The sequence below is a fragment of the Macaca fascicularis genome, chromosome 15, assembly GCF_037993035.2.
Source record: "Macaca fascicularis isolate 582-1 chromosome 15, T2T-MFA8v1.1".
Lineage (NCBI taxonomy): Eukaryota > Metazoa > Chordata > Mammalia > Primates > Cercopithecidae > Macaca > Macaca fascicularis.
This window is the reverse complement of record NC_088389.1, coordinates 100,087,133-100,103,688: the sequence shown is the minus strand read 5'-3', so window position 1 is coordinate 100,103,688 and position 16,556 is coordinate 100,087,133. Positions and strand designations below refer to the sequence as shown.

Below are 16,556 nucleotides of genomic sequence, written 5' to 3'. Positions count from 1 at the left end.
TGTGATCCTTCCAACACATTTTAATGACCTAGACTGTGAGCTCCTTAATGGTAGGGAAGGAAGCAGGTCTAGCTCATTTTGAATTCCAGTAACCGAGGATTCTATGTTTGTTGAATGAATAAATGAAGTCATTCTTTTAAAAAAGGTTTGTTTCTAGAAGTTGCTAACAATCAGACAAATGTATGTGGCATTTCAATGTACCAATAAAAATCCTTGATATTTAAGAAGGTCAAAATTTTGAGTTTGAAATTTGAAAAGGAAAGTAAGTACAGTATCTATTTTTTCTAGACCAGGGAGAGACAATTAATAATTAATCTCTTTTTAATGGCTAGGAAGAATTTCATGATTGTTGAGACCTGCTGATGGTATTACAATGAAACATCGATTTGGCCTAACTGGGAGTGTTTCCAAGGCAACAGTGACTCTAAATCATGTCAAATTACAGCTGTTATCTCCCTGGGTGTCAGTTTCCCTTAGAAAGCTAATTCAAATTGAAAATGTCTACCTTTAGGTCAAAGTTTAACTTTTCTTTGGATCCATCTGCTTTATCAGACAAAAAGAGACAGACAAAGTAAGACAGAAAACAGAGAGTGACAGAGAGAATAGAAACCCCTGAAAAACAGCACAATTGTTTTTCAGTTTTCTAAAGAAGGATGGCAGAAGTGGACTCTCTAAAAGCCATACCTCAGGGTTCACTAGCTGATTTTGTCACTCAATGGGCTAATAATATTCCTTAAGTCAGGAACAATTTTTCTTTTTCTTTTTCAAAGCAAAGTGAGATCTCATGCTGTGAGTTCCGGAGACACTTCAGTCTTCAGAACCTACAGCACCCCACTGAGACTGCAGGGGAACTCAGGAACGATACCTGCGGTTCATCCGGGGTGTGCACGAGTAAAATGTGGCAAAATAGGAAGGGGGAGGCACAGGCGGCACAAAATCATCAGGGTCCGGGATGCGTCCATGATCCTCCACTTCTTCAGCAGAAATCTGGGATTCATCCTAATTAAACAGCAGCTCGGTTAGTCAACGGTCTTCATTACAAAGGCACGGGGAGAGAGGCAGTGGAGGACACGAAGGGGTCCATGGGCTGGCTCAGGGGAAACATATCCATGACTTACGATGCAGGATCTCCTGGTTGCGAATATCTGGAGGTAGCGGAGGGCGGCGGCCACCAAGCAGACGGTGGTGGTCAGGGCATTCAAGGCACACAGGGCAAAGAGGACTTTCTGGGGCAAGGAAACAAGGGCACCACTAAGTCCTTCAACATACATCACCAGAATATCATGTAGAAAATCTTAAAAATAATAATAACGCTGCCTCCATAAGACAATTCTCAGGAGAGGCTGCATGTAAAGGATTTAGGTGGTGTCTGGCTCATGGAAAGCGCCCACATAAATGCTGGCTATTATTATGACCCTCATGCAATAATGCTCACTTCTTAATTCCAAAAACTTTTCTTAGAAGCTCCCTGTCACAGAACGACCTGGTATGACAGTATTTCTTTTTGCAAGCATCAGAATACTGTCAGGAAACACTCCTTCCAGGAGAGCAGTGAGTTTCTCTTCTGAGGCTGATTTCCCCAGGGATAGCAATTCCCAGCCTCCTCCCTCCCACAGCCTCCCACCCGCACAGCGCACTGCTTCATTTGTGGCCACTGATTCTATTTCAAGAGCAATTGGCTGTGCGGCCCCATGCACATGACGAGGACGCTGCAGGGGCCGGCCCAGCCAGAGTGGAAATAGGACTTCTCTCCACTAAACACACATCTCAAAATAGCAAAAGCCATTCCAAACACTTCTGTTGGTACAGTCCTGGCTCCTTTAGTGGGGCTTTCCCCAAGCTAAGTCCTGGCTCCGAAAGTTTGGGGGTGACTCAGCTACCAAAAATGCAGAAGCCATGGAAAGCAGGCCATTTCTACATCCCACACAACCCAGAGCTGGTAGCTTGGAACAGTTCTCTCTTTGCTTGGAGACTCTTCCTACCCACCAAAATGAAACCCGAAACAAATATCTAAAGAAAACTGGTGGAAGTGGATTCTCTAAAAGCCATGCCTCAGGGTTCACCAGCCGATGTTGTCACTCACTGAGCTAATGTTCCTTAAGTCAGGGCACAAATTTTATGCAACTCCCTGATGAAGGCTAATTTTGTACTTCTCTTCAACTGGGATCATCTGTTTGTTTAATCTCTTTTGCTTATTATAGTTGTTGCCTATGAAACAAGAGCTAAGGTGCTTCAATTCCCCCATATTTTCTGGCCAATCTCTCTCCTTAGTCTATGTGTTGCAGACTTGTAGTACTCAGTGGTGCATATGACCCACATAAGCAAACAAATGAGCATCAGAACAATGACACATGAGTGTGCAACTTAAAGGTTTTGCTAACAGCTACACCATATATATGTGTGTATGTATACATACGTACGTATGCATATGTGTGTGTGTATGTGTATACATATACATATATATAGTCAGGCTCCTTTCCATTTTTTACTATCTTACAGTTCTTCAGCACAAAGAAGGCTGTCCATACATAATTTAACACACACAATGATCTGTGGTTCCTTCTGCATTCAATTCTGTCTCTGGGGTCACTCACATGTGCTTTCAGCAGCTTAACTATTTGAAGCAGGTAACAGAACAGGAATATTTCAAGTAATTTTGCCTTCTTTGGGGGCTCCGTGGTGTATTTACTGTGGGGTTGGGAATCTGTTCGAGGTACCTTAAGTAGAAGGTGAACAGCACTACAGGGCTGAACTGGAAAGAGTTTCAAGGCGTTTTCTTTGTCTGTGCACTTGGCTGGTTGAAATTCTTCACAACAGAAGCAAATCTTGCCTTCACCTAAGTCCACCTTAATGGAGGAAAGGTAGAAAAATACTTTAATTATTAAGAAAACCACCCCGGCTCCACCATGGAGCACCAATCCTGTAGCATGAGGTTATGGCAGGGTTCTGTGTCAGGCAATGCCTCTCTCGGTCAGGATGGGCTAGGGTATGGCATGGTAACAACCAAAACCTACACTTCAGTGGCTTTCCCAAAACAAAGGGAATTTTAATATTCCTCCTTTCTCCTTTAAAGTCTCCAGCTGAGAACTTCCTGTTTTTACACTAATCCCGTTTAGTGCTAACAAATAAGCAGCTAAATGAGACGAAGTATCAGCCTCCATTCTGCTCATGTACACGAGTCCCACTCTTCCCCAAAAAGAACCAAACTCACTTTCTTTTTCCAACACGATGCACTCTGATTTTCATTTTTTGGACTTGGTGCAAGCCTCAAGATCTTAACCTGAAAGCTCTCTCTCTCTCTCAGACAATGCTAGGCATCATCTTACAAAGTACTCCCTTCCCAACCAAGACCATTCTTGATACAAAGCGTTTAGTTAAGTGGGAAACCAGGCCTATGCGGGCTGCACCCATGTGAGTGCTTTATCCATATAACATAGATGTCCAGCTCTTCAGAAACTTCAGCTACCTAGAACCTCTGCAGTGAGCCAGTCTGGATGGCAAAATTTTCCAGATGGGTGAAATTTAATCCCTTTAAACAAACCTATTTGAAAGTTTACTCATTATACAAATGATCATGAATACCAACTAATTTTCCCACTGGATACAAAGAAGCCCTCAGACTCTGTACAAAACGATTCCAGGCAACTGTGCATTGTGCGTTCCTGCTCCCCTATTCCTGATCCTTGCAGAATCTAATACCTTCACCTCCATTCTTAATCCCATCTCTGCCCAAATATTTCTAAAAACTTACTCTTGCTTCTCATCAGTCACTTTAGCCTATCCACAAACAAATCTGTAGAAGTCTCGCTGATCCTAAATAATGAACATCCACCCTGCATTCTTGATGCTATTGCCTGAAGAGGTCAGATCCTTGTCTTCCCCCCGTCGCCTTTCAACAGTAGCATTCTTAACCCTACCAGCACATTTGAATTTTCTGGAGAGCGTTTTAAAAACCGATGATGCCATCTTTAGCACTCAGGGAACTACAAATTAAAGTGACAGCAAGCTCTCCCTTTGGCCTCATCAGACTGGCAAAACTTTAAAGAGAGAGAAACTCTCTTTGCTGGTGGAGATGTGGAGAGCCACTAGTAGAAACTCACCAGTCACTGGGGAGTTTAAGCCCTTTAATGAAGGAACTGACTATCCATTTTAAATTAAAACTACGTCCCCAACCACTTTGGAAAATTCTTTAGCACCACATGATCCAGCAACTCCATGCCTAGGTATTCACTCAAGAGAAATGAAAAGTGCCTCCCCAAAACAACAATGCTCACAGCAGCTTTGTTCATAATACCCCCAAACTGGAAACAATCTAAATGTCCATCAACAGGAGAACAAAAAAAAAAAAAAAAAAACAATTCTGGTATTTTTATAAAATGAAATAGTGTCCTGAAAAAAAGGAACAAACAACAGATACAATATAAAAATATGGATGAAGTTCAAGAACATTACTGAGCAAAATAAGTCAGACACAAAAATGTTCAAACCATGTGACTCCATCTATATGAAGTTCAAGGACAGGCAAAACTAACCTATGGTGAAAGAAATAGGAACAGTGGTTGCCTATGAGAGAGTAGAGACTGCCTGAAAAGAGAAACTAAAGAACTTTTTAAGGTGATAGAAATACTGTTTGGAGTATAACAGGAAAACAACACTTATAACATGATCCTGTTGACTATGTGCATTTTTATGCATAAAGAGATGCTTAACACATGGCCAAACTGTTATCCAGGGATAGTGGGAATTCAAATGATATTTAAGTTCTGCCTTATACTTTCATGGCTTGCCCAAACTTTTATAATTATATCATCAGAAATAATCACAGAGTTGGTTTTGTGGTAGAAAAAAAATTTATTAAAAATAGACTTAGTGCAAACCATATTCTGATATACAGAATATATAAAGAACTTCTACAACTCAATAACAAAAAAACAAATAACTCAATTTTAAAATGGGCAAAAGACTTGTATAGACGTTCTTCCTTTAATGAAGACATACAAATAGCCAGCAGGCATATGAAGAGACTATCAACATCACTAATAATAAGGAAAATGCAAATCGAAACCAAATGAGGTATCACCTTATACTCATTAGAATGGCCACTTAAAAAAAAAAAAAAGCAGAAAATAACAACTGTCACTGAAGATGTGTGGAAATTGGAACCTGTGTGCACTGTTGGTGGAAATATTAAATGGTGCCATTGCTATGAAAACCGATACAAAGCTTCCTCAAAAAATTTCAAATAGAATTACCAAATGATCACTTCTGGTTACATATCCCAAAGAATTAAAACCAGGATCTCAGAGATATATTTGCATGCCCATGTTTATTGCAATGTTATTCACAATAACCAAGAGTAGGGGCCAACTTAAATATCCATCACAGATTAATGGATAAACAAAAGGTATCATGTACATACAATGGAATATTACATAGTCTTAAAAAGGAAGGGAATTCTAACACATGCTGCAACATGATGAACCTTGAGGAGATGATGCTAAGTGAAATAATCCAGTCACAGAAAGACAAACAGCATATTATCCTACTTGTATGAGGTACCTAGGGTACTCAAATTCATAGAAAGGGAATGTGAAGTGGTGGTTACCAGGGGCTGGAGGATGGGGAGCTGTTGTTGTTTAATATGCATAGACTTTCAGTTTTGCAAAATGAAAAGAGTTCTAGAGATTGGTTGTATAATAATGTGAATATACTTACCTCTACTGAACTGTAAACTTAAAAATGGTTAAGATGGTAAATTTCATGCTATGTGTATTTTACAATAAAATTTTTTTCTTTTAAGTTCAGAGATGGTACAAGTCCACAACCTCTTACTCACAATGCTGAAATCCAAAAAGCTCTGAAAACCAGAAATCATGATAACAGCCTGCTGTCCCAGACTCCACTGGCATGCTATATAATAAACAGTATATGCACAATATTTAATCTTCTAAAATTGGAAAAACTCTAAATGCTGACACACACCTGGCCTCCAAAGGTTTCAGATAAAAGACTGGTGACCTGTATTCTGGCAATACCCAAATATCCATTTTTTTTTCTCTTTAGATGAGGACAGTCAGAGACTGATTGCTTGTGGACACCTGATCCATCTATTCACTAACTAATGATGCATTATATCACTATGGTTCCGGGGTTTTGCTGGCTGGTCCCTGCTTTGGAAAAAGTAATCGACAACTTGGGTGAAATAATCAGCAGGCAGCTCTTTGTTTTGTTTTCCCACTTCCTTTTACCCATTTCAGGTTTCACTCCAGGACAGTTGCCTGGTGCTGAATGTTGCAAGTCTCGCCAGGAACCCCTGACAAGCCAGGGTCTGCCTAGATGCCCGGTGATGTTTTAGGACTGCTTACCAGATCACACCTGGGGACGCTGGACACAAACTGGGCCCCTTGGCAGCCTAGGATAAATCCAGCTAGATTTAAGAGGACGCAAACCACAGACAGCAGCACAAAGAGGTTTACCTGAAATGGCAAGAGAATGGACAGTTAGTAAAAGATAACAGCTAAATTCAGACAAAGTTTTATCTAATTTTAAAACCTCATATTCTCTTCCAAGATGAAATTTTTTTAAAAAAGATCAGAACCGTGTTTTTAATGTGACAAACTTTTTTTCACATTTTAGAGTTGTTAAAATTGTGCTGAGGGATGCCATTGACTCTTAAGTCTTCTCACTAACCTCAAGTCCTTATTTTTTCCTCTTTGAAAATAATTCTTACTCCCTTATCTTTCATCCACACATTACATTAAGCCCTAGCTATTTCCTTCTTGAGCCACTCTTATTTTTTTTCTTTTAGTTTTGTGGGATCAGCAGCAAATAAACAAATGGAGAACTCTGGAATATAAGTGAAACCCAGGTACATCAAGGAGCTCAGAGCCTTTACTATCCAGAAATCACAGTATGCAAATGGACATAAAGATGGGTCCTTTTTTCAGTTCTGAACACTTTAGGTACTAAAGAATACGTACACAAAGATTTTCCATGTGCTTTTCTCTAAAGTTAATTATTACAAATATTACTCCGAATAATTAAAAAATTGATAGTAGTCAACTGAGAAGCCAGTATTTACTTAGTACAAGTTAGAGATTATGCAGGCTTTTCAACTTGAGAGCCATGATTATTAAGAAAATTAAATCTTACTGCAAATACAAAAGATTAGAGGAAATAATTATCAGTGTTAGAACCAAGCGTCAATTCAGGTAGCTGATATGTCAGAGTTGGCTGGTAAATGAGTTCACATATGAACAAGAAACCTTGTTCTTTAACTATTGTTATTCCAAGTCAAGCTTGAAAGCATTTCCCAAGACCCATTTTGAGTCAGTGTTTAATATCACATGATGCCACTTTACCTAGGGGGAATTCCTTCTTCTCTCCAAGAGAAGTTTGGCTTCTTTCCTTTTATTGTTAATTGGGATACAGCCTGCCATCAGATTTTGGGGAAAATACTAATGGAAGCTGCTGTTGTTACTGTTTCCCAGGCTGGATTCCTCGGTGTCTACTGGACTTAACTTGAGCAGCATATAGAATATGTCCCCTCCTGCACTGTATCATTTATGATTATGCCACAGTTTCTTGGAAAAGGAGAATATATAATTGGCAAAGGACAGGGCTTGATCTTCCCACATGGGCTTCTATTACACACTAGCAGTTGCTACTCAGAGAGATCTAATATATCTAGAATCTTCATACCCAATAACACAGTCACTGTTCCTATGGAAAAGTCTTGAGTTTTCCTTTGGAAGTTTTCTTTTAAGACAATGTACAATGCCTTGAAAAGAAAGTGTGGTTATAATGCCCATCAGCATGCCAATAAAAATTAACATCATCAGCTATAAAATGGGTGAGGGCCTATTACTCCTAACACCAAACCCAAAATCTCTTCACTAAAATCTTAAAGCCAGCCCACTGAAGGACACAGTTAGGAAAATCAATAGTAGGCAAGCTACAGACCGGTAGAAAATATTTTCATGCATACATTCAACAACAACTTGTGTCCAGAATATACAAGTAACTCCTCAAATCAATAATAAAGAGACAAGCAACCCAATTAAAAATTGGGGCAAAAGATTTAAATAGACATTTCATACAGACACACACAAAATATAAGACTAGCCAAAAAGCACATGAAAAGGTGTTCAACATAATTAGTTGTCACAAGTGCAAAGTAAAAACCAAATGAGATACCATTTCACACCAACTAGAATGGTTAAAATGTAAAAGACTGACAAAACCAAGTGCTGGTGAGAATGAGGAACACTTGGACTCTCAGACACTGCTTGTGCAAGTATAAGATGGCACAACCACTTTAGAAAATTGTTTGTCATATGAAAAAAAAGTTCATCATCACTGGTCATTAGAGAAATGCAAATCAAAACCACAATGAGATACCATCTCATGCCAGTTAGAATGGCGATCATTAAAAAGTCAAGAAACAATAAATGCTGGAGAGGATGTGGAGAAATAGGAACGCTTTTACACTGTTGGTGGAAGTGTAAATTAGTTCAGCCATTGTGGAAGACAGTGTGGTGATTCCTCAAGGATCTAGAACCAGAAATTCCATTTGACCCAGCAATCCCATTACTAAGTATATACCCAAAGGATTATAAATCATTCTACTATCAAGACACACGCACACATATGTTTATTGCAGCACTATTCACAATACCAAAGACTTGGAACCAACCCAAATGCCTATCAATGACAGACTGGATAAAGAAAATTTGGCACATACACATCATGGAATACTATGCAGCCATAAAAAAGGATGAGTTCATGTCCTTTGCAGGGACATGGACGAAGCTGGAAACCATCATTCTCAGCAAACTAACACAGGAATAGAAAACCAAACACCACATGTTCTCACTCACAAGTGGGAGTTGAACAATGAGAACACATGGACACAGGGAGGGCAACTTCACACACCAGGGCCTGCCAGGGCTGGGGAGGCTAGGAAAGGGAGAGCATTAGGAGAAATACCTAACGTAGATGAGGGTTGATGGGTGCAGTAAACCACCATGGCACGTGTATACCTATGTAACAAACCTGCATGTTCTGCACATGTATCCCAGAACTTAAAGTATAATAAAAGAAAAAAAAAGAAAATTGTTTGTCAGTTTCTTAAAAATTAAATATAAATCTCCCATGCAGAAGAATTGCAAATAATTTATGAAGCCACTGCCAAATTCTACCAAACTTATAAAGAAGAACTAACACCGATTCTCCTCAAGCTATTCCAAAAAATTGAAGGAGAGGGAATTCTCCCTAACACATTTACAAAGCTAGCATTATCCTAATACCAACACCAGACAAGGACACAACAAAAAAAAGAAAATATCCAATGTCCCTGATGAACATAGACACAAAAATCCTCAATAAAATGCTAGCAAACTGAATCCAACAGCACATCAAAAAGATATACATCATGATCAAATGGAATTTATCCCATTCATGCAAGGATAGTTCAACATACCCAAACAATAAATGTGATACATCACATCATGAGAATGAAGGACAGAAAGCACATGATCCTCAAATTTAACATCCCTTCAACAGACTAGGCATAGAAGAAACATACCTCAACATAATAAAGACCATAAATGAAAAACCCACAGCTAACACCACATTGAATGAGGAAAAGCTGAAAGCCTTTCCTCTAAGAACTGGAACAAGAAAAGGATGCCCACTTTTACTACTTCTATTCAACACAGTACTAGAAGTCCTACCCAGAGCAATCAAGAAAGAGAAAGAAATAAAAGGCATCCAAATTAGTGCAGAGGAAGTCAAATTGTTCCTCTTTGCAGATGACATAATCTTATAGCTAGAAAAATCTAAAGACTCCCCCAAAAGACTCTTAAATCTGATAAATAAATTCAGTAAAGTTTCAGGATACAAAATCAACATTTAGAAAATCAGTAGCATTTATATACACCAATAACAAATGAGCTGAGAAAGAAATAAAGAAGGCAATCCCATTTACAATAGCTACAAATATATATATACACACATATATATACACATATATGTGTGTGTGTGTATGTTTATTGCAGTACTATTCACAATAGCTAAGCTATGGAAGCCACCTAAGTGCCCATCAGCAGATGAATGAATCAAGAATATATGGTAATATATGGTATATATACATATTGAAAAGTTTAACTGGTCGTAAAAAAGAATGAAATCCAGTCATTCGCAGCAACCTGAATGGAACTGGAGGCCCTTATGTTAAGGGAAATAAGTCAGGCACAGAAAGATAAATATTGCATGTTCTCATTCACATGTGGGCGCTTAAACAGTTAATCTCACGGAGATAGAGAGTAGAATTATAGTCACCAGAGACTGAGATGGGTGCATGTGGGGTGTGGGGGATAGGATCAAGGAAGAGAGGTTGGTTAATGGATACAAACATACAATTAGATAGAAGGAATACGTTCTAATGTTTGAAAGCAGAGTAGGGTGACTATAGTTAACAAAAATATATTGTATATTTCAAAATAGCTAGAAGTCTTGAAATGTCCCCCAATACATAGAAATGATAAACACTCAAGGTGAGGGATATCCTAAATACCCTGATTTGATCATTATATGATCATTATTTTGTTGCTATCCATGTAACAAAATAGCACGTTTAACCCATATGTCCATATATTATGTATCAATGTTTTAAAACTGCATTGAGTGAAATTAGCCAGATACTGTATGATTTCACTGACTTAAAGTTAAGGAATAGACAAAATAACCTATAGTGATAGAAATTAGAAGAGCAATTGCCTACTTGGGAGGAGGGCAGGGAGGGAGAAGACTGACTGGAAACACATGAAAGAATGTTCTGGGGTGATAAAAATGTTCCACCTCTTGTTTTGGGTGGTAGTTACATGCAGTATTCAAATTGTCAAAATTTAGCTAACTGAACACTTGCAATCTGGAATAGGACTGTAGATAAATCATACTTACCTTATTTTTTAAAAGAAAATCCTAAATCCAGCAGTCAAGGCAGGACTGTGAGATCATACAATGCATGTGGCTACTTCTAAAATGTCTGACTGGCAAACAAGCTGAGAGAAGGCTCCAGGGAGTCACTGCCTGGTAGGCTTCATTTCCCTCCTATACTGGAGGGGCTGCCAAGTACAAGTCAAAGTCAAATCGTTAGAATGCCTCTCCTGCAAAGCCCAGAAGGAAGACCTGGGGTTTCACTTGTACACATAGACTCTGCACAAAATCGCCATGCACTGTTGTTCAACTTTATTCCTGCATATGACTTTACTATTATGTTATTAAAACTCTGGTCAAACTTAGCCAAATGGTCACCTGAATTACCCTAGCACAGACAACTGTGGCATAAATCAGACATAGCTCTTTCAGAAGTTGGATCATCTTCCAGGATACAAAATATTGGAGTCCTAAAGAACTCAGGGTTTACAGGGACCTTCAGAATGGACCCCTCTAGCTTTAACCTGGTTAAAATGTGAATTTGACATCTGAAGACCTGGCTCAAACTCAGGCTTTCCCACTTGTTTGCTGTGATATCTTAGGCCAATTTTGTGAGATTTTTCTCATCCATTAAGTGGGTCTATCTTCCCACCTACCTCACAAGATTATTAGGAGAGTCATGTTAGCTTATTTATATGGAAGTCCTTTATAAACTGCAAAATACAATGTACACAGCTTTATTATTAATGGGAATTTCCTCTTTGCAGGAGCAGCTTGTTATTACAAAGTGAATTTCACAAAACACATTTCATTAGGTTTGGTACCAGAATTTCATTCTTTTGCTTGTGACACCTGAATTTATGGAAGCTGGAAGGGACATTCAAATTGTAAGATAAATCTGCAGTTATATTATTTCCAGAACTTGTCCAAAAAGAATAATGTCTGCAGCCTCCTTTAGGAACTCGCTCTACACTGGACCACTGACATCTGCAAGTGGGGCATCTCCCTGTTTGCCCTGCCACAGCCTCTCTCCACACTTACCCTCCCTTTACTCTACCCATGGGAAAGGCTGAGCTATGCAGACTGGCTCAGTGGGGCTCCTCTGCCCTCTGGTCTCCAGTGAAGCTCAACCAACAGGGACCCCTGATGGAAAGAAGACCACAGGGAGGGAAGAGAGTGAGGCTGGGGAAGTTATTCTCCTGGTTCCTTCTCTGCAGCCTCAGGCTGGCTGTGTCCCTTAAAGGAAAGCCACACAGGCTCTCAGGGGTCCTCTGTACATGACTCTGACTCCCAGATTCTTGCCGCCACCCCCACTCTTCCCTGCAGGCTTAGAAAAGTTCATCTTTTTCTAATTTCATCATTCCCCATACCCTGAACATACCTCTGTGAGTCGTCCCTTTATTAACCACTTGTCAATTGTAATTGTATTGTGCCATCTGTTTCCTGCTGGGAGCTTGACTGATCCAACTTCTCTATAAAATTGTTCCTTATATTAATATTTAACCTAATGTTCTTCCTGCTCATGAAGCCCCATTCCTATTGTTATCATTTCAAATTAATCATCACTTGCCCAGTGAAGTGAACACTATGGATTACTGCTCCTGAATTCTACCAAAGCCAATGCATCATTGAGGTTTACTCTCGAGAAACAGAAAAACACAAAGTTGACAGAGAACTGTCTTTCTAGAACTTGTATTTTAGACCGTGAGAGATGGTGGGAGCCAAAAATTAGAGGGCTTGCCCCACATTGCCCTGTAGTCTTTAAGAGTAAGATGCAAAATCCAACCATTTAAGGATACATTGCAAAATCCAAGATCCAAAGAGCTAATGCTCTCACAGGGACTGGCGACATGGGCGTATCGGTCAGGGTTCTCTAGATGTGCAGAACTAATAGGACAGATCAATATATAAAGGGGGGTTTATTAAATAATATTAAATCACACAATCACAAGGTCCCACAATAGGCTGTCTACAAGCTAAGAGCAAGGAAGCCAGTCTGATCCCCAAAGCTGAAGAACTTGGAGTTCAATGTTCAAGGGCAGGAAGCATCCAGCACAGGAGAAAGATGTGGGCTGGGAGGCTAGGCCAGTCTAGCCTTTTCACATTTTTCTGCCTCCTTTCTATTCACTGTCAGAGATTAGATGGTGCCCACCCAGATTAAAGGTGGGTCTGCCTTCCCCAGCCCACCGACTCAAATGTTAATCTCCTTTGGTAACACCCTCACAGACACACCCAGGATCAATACTTTGCATCCTTCAATCCAATCAAGTTGACACTCAGTATTAACCATCACAATGAGTTAAGTCTTCTATGCTTTTCTTATTTTTTGTTATTCATTTGAATCATGACTATTTTATGATACTTATACCAGGTGCCTTTATGCAAAACAAATTATGTTTTTCAGTTCAGTATTTTGAATTCACCTCAGCTCTGATCTCTGGTAATTGTGCCCCCAGTTCATTCCAGGTCTCAATTAACTGACCCAATGAAAGAATGTTTGGGGAACCTGAGGCTATCAAGAAGCAACATCACCTTCAATTTGCCTATCCCTTCCTGCTAAGATTTCTTCATAATCCCTGTCACACTGTACCATTAAATAATTATGCCTATCACAGCTTGGTATTGTTTGATACAAGATTTCATTCTTTAAATAGGCTGACCTTTCCCTACTGCCTAAGGACTTTTACTTTGCTCCTTGCTTCGCCACTGCTCCAATCTCTAGATGCGACTTAAACTTACTGTGCAAGTTTAAATAAATAGTTCCAGTAACTGTGGGAAGACAGAATAGTTTAAAAGTCAATAGGTTTTAAATGGTGAATTGAGCGTAAGGATTTAGCTCTACTAGTTCCTGAAAACTCACCAAAATGACAGGAAAAGAAAATATTTTTAATGCAGAAATCCTTAAGGACAGAGAGAACATGAGAACAGCAACAAAATTTTAGAAGGTAGAAAGTTGGTGGACAAGAATGAATTGACTCAGTGGTCCTGAGAAAAGTGAATCCCACAAAAGCAATGTAGAAAGCCAAAACTCAACAGGATTTACTCTTCAGAATCCCCAGATGTTCAGAAATGGTGGCACCAGATACTCTTTGGAATGAAAGTGAGCCTCAAAATAGAACTGACAAGAGTCTATTTAAAAAACAATTAGAAAATGGTACAACCACAATGGAAAATGATCAGCAGTTTCTAACAAAGTTAAATTTATACCATTCTATGACCTTTGCATATGTTCACAAAAAAACATAGACAAGAATGTTCATAGCACATGCTCCTAATGGCCCAAAACTGGAAAGAACCAAAATGTCAATAACAGAAGAATGGATGAACAAATTATACTACATTCATAAGTGGAATGAAGCTCAACAATAAAAAGAAACAGACAACTGATGCATATAAAACATGGATGAATCTCAGCAACCTTATATTGACTGAAAGAAGCCAGACACAAAAGGGCATGTGCTGTATGATGCCATATAAAAAAAAGTTCTAGAACACATAAAAATAACCTATGGTAGAAAAAAATCAGAACAGTGGTTACTCCTGCAGGGAGAGAGAGCAATCAACTGAGAAGAGGCATAAGGAAACTTTATAGATTGCTGGAAAAGTTCTGTATCTTGATCTGGATAATGATTACACAGGTGTATACATGTATAAAAATCCAGCAATCTATACATTTAAGATTTGTGTCTGGTCCCATATATAAATTATCCCTTTTTTTAAAAAGTCACTTAGAACTCCTGATTCCTTTTTCTGACCACACCTTTGGACCCAGAAGAAAAATCTCAACCACAGTTTAAGGTTGAAAGATTTTTTCGCTGGAGAGCCAAAATTCTATGGAGCCATGCCTTCAAAATTTTCAGAGAGAATTCCAATTTTGGAATTCTATACTTAGCTAAAAATGTTGATCAAGTTTGAATAGGATAAAAATATTTTCACTATTTTTTTTTTTGCAATTTACATATAAGATTTTTAAAATGTGTTTTTAACATACCCTTTTCTCAGAAATTTACTACAGGATGCTCCACCAAAATTTGTGGGGAGTTAGGAAAAAAAAGAAGCTATGGAATCTAGGAAACAGGGATCCAACTCAAGAGAGGTTAAGGGAACGCCCAGGATAATGGTGGAAGGATGACAAAGATGATAGTAACATATGCAGAGCCTACTGGACTGGCTAGTCCAGATAGAGCAAGTCAAAAGGCTCCAGGAAGGATGAAAGTGATAGAATATCCAACAGATGTGCTTGAATATACGAAAAGCAACTTAAACAATAAGAGGATGGTTGACATTTGAATCAATAATACACAGAAAAATGAAGCAAATGAAGAAGGAGCACCTTTGTTAACTTGAAGAAAAATAAAATATTTTACTGGAGAGGAAAGGGGATAGTCAAAATAAAATAAGCATTGAAAATAGCTCTGACCAAAATCATGATAGAACTTTATTGAGAAAAGGACTATAAAAGTATGTATTGGGGCAGAGAGGTGAAATGTAAAAGAGAAAGATTTCCTAATTGTCTACAATGCCTCAGTGACTGATTGCCTTTGGAAATTGGTTGAAGTGATTGTGTTTGGAAAATGGGATAAAGAACTGAGGATTTCTTCTTCAGACTTACAGCATTATTTGACCCTTTAAACTATGTGCATACATAACCTTGATAAATGGAAAAACTAAATTTAAAGCATAAAATGGAATAAAAAACGTGAACTCAGAGTGAGATAAATGTGTGTTTAATTTCCAGCCCATTGGCTTACTGGATGAATAATCTTGAGCAAATTACTGAAACTCACTGGGTCTCACTTATTTACTTATAAAAAATGAGTAATACCTCAAATGGCTGTTGAAAGGAACAACCAAAAAAAATAAAAGCAAAATAAGAACATGTCTATAAAGCTGCCCACAGCAGTGCCCAACACGTATAATACGTTCAATACATCTCTCCTCAACAAATGCACTTGTCAATTCACAAACTTTTAATAGATCGGGAACTATGGCCATCTCTCTGTCTTCCTGCCCATCACTCCAGCTTAGCACTTCTCCCTTCGTGCAGTTGTCCTCCCCATCTAGCCTGTAACTGTCCTCATTGTCCCACTCTCAGTCCTCACACCTGTCCCTGACCTTTGCCATTTGTGTTAGTCCATTTTCATGCTGCTAGAAAGAACTGCCCAAGACCAGGTAATGTATAAAAGAAAGAGGTTTAATTGACTCACAGTTCAGCGTGGCTGGAGAGACATACAGTCATGGCAGAAGGTGAAGGGGAAGCAAGGCACCTTCTTCACAAGGTAGCAGGAAGGAGATGTGCCAAGTGAATGGGGAACAGCTCCTTATAAAACCATCAGATCTCATAAGAACAGGATGAGGGAAAATGCCACCAAGATTCAATTACCTCCACCTGGTCGCTCCCTTGACATGTAGGGATTATGGGGATTACAATTCAAGATGAAATTTGGGTGGGGACAAAAAGCCTAACCCATATCACCATCTCATCTCCACTTCTTAGTATGCTCATAGGTGGATGTTGGTATAAAGCAACTTCCCAGCTGGGTTTGGCCTCTATCACATCTGTCTGGCATCACATGCAGTATTCTAATCAAGAAAGGCTCTGGCTGGGTGCAGTGACT

The 16,556-nt window shown here is 39.0% G+C and overlaps 1 protein-coding gene across 3 annotated transcripts in view; it reads right to left on the bottom strand.

The window, feature by feature from the left end:
* ENTREP1 (endosomal transmembrane epsin interactor 1) overlaps positions 1–16,556 on the bottom strand; it is a 65,357-nt gene that overhangs the window by 15,870 nt on the left and 32,931 nt on the right. For all 3 annotated transcript variants that reach the window (XR_012424777.1, XM_015437255.4, XM_045373136.3), the window contains 4 exons: positions 6,366–6,476; positions 2,718–2,846; positions 1,119–1,226; positions 866–999 (listed from right to left, as the gene is read on the bottom strand). Coding sequence is in view for 2 of the 3 variants with exons in the window: in XM_015437255.4 (XP_015292741.2) it covers positions 866–999; positions 1,119–1,226; positions 2,718–2,846; positions 6,366–6,476 (482 nt within the window). In the remaining variant the exon portion in view is untranslated. The remainder of the gene's footprint in view (positions 1–865; positions 1,000–1,118; positions 1,227–2,717; positions 2,847–6,365; positions 6,477–16,556) is intronic.